This window comes from Hippopotamus amphibius, chromosome 1 (assembly GCF_030028045.1).
Source record: "Hippopotamus amphibius kiboko isolate mHipAmp2 chromosome 1, mHipAmp2.hap2, whole genome shotgun sequence".
Lineage (NCBI taxonomy): Eukaryota > Metazoa > Chordata > Mammalia > Artiodactyla > Hippopotamidae > Hippopotamus > Hippopotamus amphibius.
The window spans coordinates 119,838,069-119,847,214 of record NC_080186.1 but is presented as its reverse complement, the minus strand read 5'-3'; the positions used below and the strand labels follow the sequence as shown (position 1 = coordinate 119,847,214).

Sequence of the window (9,146 nt, the reverse complement as noted above, 5' to 3'; positions counted from 1 at the left end):
TTGGAAGAATAATATTGTGAAAATGTCTATACTACCCAAAGCAATCTACAGATTTAATGCAATGCCTACCAAATTACCAATGGCATTTGTTACAGAACTAGAGCAAAAAATCCTAAAATTTGTATGGAGACACAAAAGAACCTGAATAGCCAAAGCAATCTTGAGAAAGAAAAATGGAGCTGGAGGACTCAGCTTCCCTGACTTTAGACTATACTACAAAATTACAGTAATCAAGACAATGTGGTACTGGTGCAAAAGTAGAAATATAGATCAATGGAACAGGATAGAAAACCCAGAGATAAACTATGGCCAGCTAACCTATGACAAAGGAGGCAAGGGTATACAGTGGAGAAAAGGCAGCCTCTGCAATAAGTGGTGCTGGGGAAACTGGACAGCTACATGTAAAAGAATGTAATTTTAAACTCCCTAATACCATACACAAAAATAAATTCAAAATGGATTATAGACTTAGATATAAGGCCAGACACTATAAAACTCTTAGAGGAAAACACAGGAAGAACACTCTTTAACATAAATCACAGCAAGATCTGTTTTGACCCACCTCCTAAGGTAATGAAAATAAAAACAAAAATAAACAAATGGACCTAATGAAACTTAAAAGCTTTTGCAAAGCAAAGGAAACTATAAGCAAGATGAAAAGACAACCTCACAATGGAAAACAATATTTGCAAACGAAGCAACAGACAAACAATTTATCTCCAAAATATACAAACAGCTCATGGAGCTCAATATCAAAAAACAAACAACCCAATTAAAAAATAGGCGGAAGACCTAAACAGACATTTCTCCAAAGAAGACATACAGATGGCCAAGAGGCACGTGAAAAGCTTCTCAACATCACTAATTATTAGAGAAATGCAAATCAAAACGACAATGAGGTATTGCCTTGCACCAGTTTGAATGGGCATCATTAGAAAATCTACAAATAATAAGTGCTGGAGAGGGTGTGAAGAAAAAGGAATGCTCTTGCACTGTTGGTGGGAATGTAAATTGATACAGCCACTATGGAGAACAGTATGGAGGTTCCTTAAAAAAATAAAAAAAGAATTATCATATGACCCAGCAATCCCATTACTGGGCATATACCCAGAGAACACCATAATTCAAAAAGACACATGCACCCCAATGTTCATTGCAGCACTATTTACAATAGCCAGGTCTCGGAAGCAACCTAAATGTCCATCGACAGACAAATGGATAAAGAAGATGTGGCACATATATACAATGGAATATTACTCAGCCATAAAAAGGGAAAAAATTGGGTCATTTGTAGAGTCTTGGATGGACTTACAGACTGTCATACAGAGTGAAGTGAGTCAAAGAGAAAAATAAATATCGTATATTAACGTATATATGTGGAATCTAGAAAAATGGTACAGATTAACCAGTTTGCAAGGCAGAAATAGAGGCACAGATGTAGAGAACAAACATATGGACACCAAAGAGGAAAAGTGGGGAGGGGGACACGAGTTGGGAGATTTGGACTGACATATATACACTAATATGTATAAAATAGATAACTAATGAGAACCTGCTGTATAGCACAGGGAACTCCACTTCGCTGTACAGTAGAAATTAACACAACGTTGTAAAACAACTATACGCCAATTAAAAAAATCTTAAGTTTACTTAAAGAAAAAAGAATCAAAAGTTGAATGTAAAAAATAATAATAACCAACATACACATTATGACAGCTTTTCTCTTAACATTGCAGTATTTTTGCATACAGAAATGTTTCAATAAGATCAAGAACGTTAGAGATATAAAGATCTTAGATGAAGATGAACGCTAATATTCTGGTGTCCTACCCCATAGAATTTAAACCCCTTATGAATCAATGGCATTATAATGTTGTATAGTTATGAAGATTGAAAATTCTAAATAGGCAGTATGAACTTATACTTCCTTGTTCTTTAATCTTTAGTTTTCATAATTTAAGCTATGTCCACCCTGACCTCATTTAATCATACAAGATACCTCATTTAATTTCCATGCTACCATTGCACAAGTTTAGTGATTTTCACTTAAACAAAAAAAATCAAACCACTGTCAAAAAAGGAGGCAAATAAAACCTATTTCCAATCATTTGAAAAGCACAGTGCTTATTTGTCTAATGCAGACTCAAACTTAAATGCTATCATTATAACTTCCAAACTTCTGCAATATATATATATATATATATATATATGGCTTTTGTATATAGAACTGTATTTTGCAATCAACAGGAGAAAGTTATTTTTTAGAGAACAATATATCTGATTACAGTTCCACATATCAGTATTAGAGACAAAGCCACATGATGTTAAATCTGGCTCTGTTACCGAAGGTATAAAATTTTTATCAAAATTATGATACTCTGATCTTAAAAATTCAACCCATGTGAGATTACTTTTTAGAGTAAGTGTGCTGTTGAGTAATCATTTCAATAACCTTCTCTTTGTATGACTATCTGCACATTGACCCTTTTCTATAATCAATGTGACTCACCATTTCAAACTGACCTCTTTACTTCTATGTTATCATTTTAATACCCAGGGATTTCTGAGGCAGCATAAATTTGACTTCATTAAAAACTGGTGGTCCAGTGGGTAAGACTCTGCTCTCCCAGTACAGGGGGCCCGGGTTCAATCCCTGGTCAGGGAACTAGATCCCGCATTGCCAGAACAAAGATCTCGCGTGCCGCAACTAAAACCTAGCACAGCCAAAATAAATAAATATGAAAAAAAAAAAGTCAGCGGCCCATTAGAAAATCTTACTCTACTTGTGTTTAAAAAAAAAAAGATAGGAGATACATTAACTTTTCAGAGACAGTTTTTAAATCTGTAAACTCAAGAATCACAGTATTGAGCTCAGCAACTATAAAAACATTGAGATTTTGGTGTTTCAAACCAGAATCTTTTTGTGCTTTTTAAATTAAGCTGCTTTTGAATCTTTTTGGTATTTATCAGCCACTTTTTATTTCCTTTATAATAATAAAAGAATATACTTAAAGTAATTTTTAAGGTTAAAAGTCCTGGGGGCTTATCAATACTTTAAAAAAAAACAGAAACAAAAAAATTACTTTTTTTCTGTCAGCATTTGGAATAATAGAATGTATTTCTGGTCCCTCCTTAGATCAACCAACACTGCTTTTCATCACGTATAGCACTGCATTTTACAGACATCCCTGAAAAGGTTTTGATTAAGTAACTGAGTAAATCACACTGGAGTCTTAATCAGTTAACAGTGTAGATCCATTTTTTTTTTAAATCACACTGAATATTAAAAGAAAATCTTCAAGCTAATAAAAAGAAAAGAAAAAAAAGGAAACTCTCTTAAGAATTAAAACCAACTGTGTGTTGTCACTGATTCTTTGCTCATGTCCCCGACTGATTAGACTCCTTCTCCGGGTTATAAGACATGTTCAGTGAAATCTCCACACAAAAGTTTCCAGGACACTTGAGTGAAGAGGCTATGCTACTATAGCATTTAAGGAAACAATGGCACCATTTTCTTCCCTAACAGACACCATACCCAAAGATAAGCATGAGTCTCCCTCCGCTGTGCTTGCCAGCATGTATCATGAGACAAAACTTGCTGGGCAGACTGATGACAGCTGATCCTCCCACCCCACCCCCAGTGCCAACAGGAGGTTCCCAGCAGTTTGTCATGTGCACTGGCCTTTCACTCTTTCAATCAGAAAAGTTGTGGTTACTTTAACAGGCGGTTGGGTTGGAAAAATAAAAAACCAAAATTCTAAAGGCACAAAGTCTCATAGCTGCTCTAGTTGGAGTTTGTAAACAGAGAATAGGTTGAATTTAGGTAATCCCAATCTACGAGAATAAAAAGGCATCCACAGTACACTTTTAACCAGCCAGCTTCCTTGAGACCCTTCATGGGTTTTGAGGTCTACCAAGTATGCACTAAAATACCCACACTTCAAAAAGCAATAAGGCAAATAGTATAATCATTTACATAGTATAATTTAGTTACAATGTGTAGTACTGTTTCTATTATATAACCACATTAACTTCATCTTTCCTACATAATTATATATTCAGCCCAGTTTTAGTTGAACATAAAACCATCCTTGTACCACTACTGATAGTTGGCAACAGCTCTTGATAGCAGTTTTCATTCTGCTGTAGAAATTATTCTATCTTGAACTGAAAAAAAGTTCACAATCCAAAGACCAGTCATTAAACACTATCATACTTGTGAAGAGCCTCTTCCAACTTCTGGGTCACTTTTTGGAAAAATATTATTTGTTGTTGTAAGAAATGCTGCATCTGTGATTTAAAGTCTCTTACTCGAATTTGATGGAAGTGGTGAATTTCAGCCAAAGTGGCAAAAGAAATAGTGTTACAGCGATCCTGAAGGTCATCAGCATTTTGGACCTCCATCTTCCCTTCTTCCACGTATCGCCAACTCTCCTTTACTTTGGTAAGAGCTCCTTTCTGAATGTGGATGATGTCGGGAAAGTTGGCCAGGTGCCCCTGATACAGCGCTAACAGGTCCATGATGGGGTCCAGGTCCTGCCTGGGCTGCTCGGCAAAGAGTTCGCCAATGGCGTCGTAAACATCTCCGGTGAAGGCGATAGCCTGGCTCAGACCCGCCGAGAAGGCCCGCTGGTCCAGCTCAAAGGCCTGGCTGAGGCTGCGGAGGGACTGGCCCACCTTCTGATACTCTTTCTTGAAGCCCGTCACCTGCTTGCACGCGAACTCACTGGCCGTGTGGTTGAGCTGCAGCGCACTGTCGTCCATCTTCTTAGTGAAGCACTTGAAGTCGTCAATCATGCTCTCCACCTCCTGCAGGTCAAGGGCGACGGCAGGGGGCGTGCTCAGGGTCAGGAAGAAGTTGGCGCCCACCATCTCATCCTTCTCGGCCTTCCTCTTGCCCTGTTTCCAGGCCTTCTCATCGGTGCTGCTGGGGCAGGTCAGGAAGTGCTGGAAGACGTCACACTGCGCCAGCACCGGGTGGCTGGCCATGTGGTTCATCCACCAGATCAGGCCCTTCCTGCGCTTGGAGATGAAGTCCTCCTCGAAGCGGCCGATGGCCTGCTTCTCGGGCAGGTGGGGCACCGAGATGACGGGGAACTTCTCGGCCAGGCGTGCATACAGCCAGTCGAAGTGCTTGTAGCGCCGGTGCACCGGTACCTGCGTGTGCGTGGGCACCAGCTTGTAGGAGATGTAGCTCTTCATGCCCTTGAACTTGGTCTGCCTGATGGGGTCGTCGATGGTGCACTGGAAGGGGTAGGGGTTCTCCTGCCACTCGGGGCCGTAAGGCCCCAGCACCACGCACAGCTTGTCCCCGTCCTTCACGAAGCCCGACGCCTCGCCCAGCACAAAGGCCTCCCCGCCCGACTTGACGAAGGTGGAGAAGCGGTTGAGGTTGCGGCTCATGGTGGCCGAGCTCTTGGTTCCCGACGGGTAAGGCTGCGGGGGCGCCGGGCCGCCGCGGGAGCCCAGCGACGAGTCGGGGCGCGTGGACAGGCGGTAGCGACCGGCAGCGCCGCCGCCCCCTGAAGCCCCGCAGTCTTGGTCCGGGTACGCGCCGCTGTCCAGCGTGACCGCCGTGGAGCTGTCGTCCCACTTGTCGTCCCACTTGTCGTCCCAGTCCTCATCGTTGCCCTGGCTGGCCTGGCAGCCGCCGCCGTGGAGGTTCTGCGGTGACGGCTGCAGGCAGCCTCTGCCACACGGGAAGCCCGCGCCCGGCGGCTGCAAGGGGCTCGGCGGCGGCACCTGCTGCGGTTGCAGCGGCGGCGGGCAGTGGTCGGGGGGCGGCTTGAAGGAGGCGCGCGGCCCGGCGGGCCGGGGCTCGTGGACGCAGGGCAGCACGTTGGCGTAGCGGGCCGGGGCGCCCGGGCCGCCGTCGCCTGCCGGGCCCGGCTCGGGCACCGGGATCACCTGCACGTACGAGGCCGGGAAGAGGCCGCGATCGCCGCGGCTGTTGATCCCCTCGAGCCAGCCCTCGAAGTCCTGCTCGCTGCACAAGCTCAGCACCTCGTGCTCCCGCAGCGACATCTCGCCGGGGTTCTCTGCCTTGAAGCCGTACAGCGCCCGGACGCTCCGCGGCATGGTCCCGGAGCCTCGGCGCGCTGCCCCAGACTCCCGGCGCCCGCCCGAGGGGCCCGCGACGGTGCCCGCGACCTAGCGCGCCGAGAGGAGTCCGGAAGGCGGCGCACACTCCCGGGCCCGGCCCGCTGTCGCGCACTCCGCCGCTCTGCTTGCAGCGCCCACTGCAGCGCTGGGCCGCGGCCGCGGGTCGGGGGCGGAGCCCACCTCAGTTTCTGATGTAGAGTAATGCGTTCAATATCGGTCAACTGCATGAAAGATACCAGGGGGCACCTGGCCAGGGGAGAAAACGTAGAGCAGATGTCCGAGACCTGCAAAGCCTATTTCAATTCAATGCAATACCCGCAATTACATTTTATTAGAACAGCATTTGGGGGCTTTTAGTGAGGACCGCTTGGATCAAAACTATTTCATGGGCCAAAATATAGTGACATCCAGGCAGAGTAAGGTAGATGGTTTTTACAAGTAGGGGTGGGGATGTGGATCAGTTCCTTAGATTCTGATAAGTGGATCCTCCTAGATCCGCCAGCCCTACAGAGAATGGGGAGTGGATTTGACATCCCTCCTCCACACGTTCCCCAGGCAGAAGGCTCAGGGGAAAGAAGGGATAAACAATGTGAGGTAGTAACATTATTGGAATGGGAAGAGCCCAGCTCGCAGTGCAGCGCTTGGTGAGACTCAGAGGCAGATCTAAGTATATGGATGTGTTCAGCCCACAGCAGAGCCATTTCTGAGAAGGACATTTCCTTCCATTACTCACGCTGGTAGGTTTTGAGGAGTTTGGTGGCAGATGCCAATATCATTTGTAGGGTACCATGGACTTCGAACACCGGTAGGGAAGAAAGCATCCACTCTTTGATGGAACTGGTACCTCAAATAATGGGGACACTACCCAAACTGCTCTCTCTAAATAAAACCCCAAATCAGATGGAGCGGCCTGCCGCATCTTATCTTTTACCTCTATTTTAGTTGGTGAAGCAATGTAGGAGTATACCATGCATTCAAAACTTCACTCCAGAAGCTGAAAACCTAGGGAAAACAGTAATTCAGTTCCCCCATGTTTCCATCTACTGCACATGTGAAGTAATTACATTTCTTGTTTTATGACCTGACTTTTCTTGTCCTTTGTCCAAAAATATATAATCTGCTCTGCTTATCCATTTGCTTAAGTTTATGACATTTCTTTCTGGTGCGTGAAACAGCTATTATATATGAGCAAATACATTATGGAAACATTCTCATTTTTCATTAACTATAAACAGGTTTCGTATTTTGAAATACAGAAGTGAGTCAGATGAAGGTTTTAATGGGTGTCTATCTTCAGTATTTACTATCCCCAAGGACCATTTTATTTTTTAAGGAAAATGTAGTGCCGTGAAGGGGTACCCCCAGAATGCTGGTTGGCTAGTACAATCAGAACATTCATAATGAAAGAAGTAGCTCATAGATGAAGGATTCAGATTTAAATAGGTGTTTTGTTGAACATCTACCAGTGATCTCATTGGTGACATGAACAAGGGCCCTACTCACTAAACCCAGAGACTCCTGAAGTAGATAAATATCCCCCCTGTTGTGAAAAGCTCACAGGCTCAGATAAGTTCAATGATTTCCAGGGTTATTCAGATAGTAAGTGGAGAAGATGAGACTCAGACAGAATTCTGTTGAATCCCAAAGCCCCAGCTTTCCTGGGACAGCAGATTATGGAGCCAGCACATGTAGGGAGAGTTTAACATGAAGGGCACTGGTCAGCACAGAAGCAATGCAGGTCTGTGTGTGTCCCCAGAATAAGGGTCACCACCAATCTGACCCCCAGAGAGATGTTTCCAATCTGGTAGGAAATTCCAGCTCAAGGCTTAGTGACCGAAGCAGATGGTGACTGGACAGAAAAGGAGGGCCCTAGAGGTGCCAAGACACAAGTGTGCTTGGTAAATATGTGCTAAGTGAAAAGCAGCCCGAGTTGCCACTTACAGTGCAGCTGAAAGCTGCTTTCCTTATTCAAGATTATGTGTGACACCACAGCATCCTCACAGGAGGCCTGGGACAAGGGTGAGACAACAAGACACCTGCTCTTAGGTGCCAACCCTGCCCTTGCACCAGCCTGAGAGTGGGGCCTCCTTGCCTCCCCTGTTCACAGGACCTGGGGTCTGTATCAGAAGGTGGGGGCAAGAGTCAGTGACCTGGTCACATCACAAATGATCAGCAACTTGTTGAAGTGCTGTGGGAAGCCCAGCGCAGAAAGCACCTAATTTCATCTGGGACAGGACAGGGCAGGCTCCCAGGGGGCCATTTGAGCTGCATTTGAAAGTGGGTGGGAAGGAAAGGTCTTACTCCAGGGAGTGGGAACAGGTGCACAGGCTGGAGGCTGATAGGGTTTCTTACATAGGCCCATAAAGGATGGGTATTGACCCTTAAAATGGGAAGATATTCCCCAGTTAACTTCTGCTTCAGCGGCTCTCCTTCCCCTGTCCCTGCTGTGGGTCTCAAAAATCCTTGGGCACATTCTCAGGGGCTGTGAGTGGGAATCTGCAAAGCCTGCCCACTTCCCTGTGAGGTAGAGTAGTGTGACTTGAGCCCCTGGGGAAGGTAGAAGGTTATGCTGGGTGTTGTCTGTCCTTCTCCCACTGGATAGAAAAGAGATGCTCAGAACCCATCCAGCCAAGGACCAAGAGGGAAACCTTGTGATAAAGCAAGCCCAGCAGAAAGAGGCTCGGCCAATGTTGCTGGGGAGAGAGTCACCCACAAAATGAGATTGGGCAGGAGCCATGCCTGGGGGCACAAGCACAGGGTTGGAGCAGTCCCTCCGCCAGGGGGGCTTCTCCAGGTTTAAAAGGTAATATAGTTGGCGTGACTGATGGGATGGTTGTTAAGACTACGATGAAAAGACCCTGTGAAAACTGGACCATGAGAGTCCGTTAGGAGGACAGGGTTCACTGTCTGGGGAAGGAGGACAGTGTCCACTAGCCTGCAGCTCACAGACAGTGAGGGTCCCAGCTCCCCTGCTGGGAGATCAGCTGAGGCTTTCAGGCCAGCAGCTTTTGCAGGTGTGGGACAAGCTGGAGATTTAGGCCTAT

The 9,146-nt window shown here is 45.7% G+C and overlaps 1 protein-coding gene across 1 annotated transcript; it reads right to left on the bottom strand.

The window, feature by feature from the left end:
- Positions 1-4,200: 4,200 nt before the first annotated feature.
- Positions 4,201-6,078, bottom strand: LOC130837178 (sorting nexin-18-like). The gene has a single exon (XM_057710016.1). The coding sequence runs from the start codon at positions 6,076-6,078 to the stop codon at positions 4,201-4,203; it is 1,878 nt and encodes a 625-aa protein (XP_057565999.1).
- Between the last annotated feature and the right edge of the window lie 3,068 nt (positions 6,079-9,146).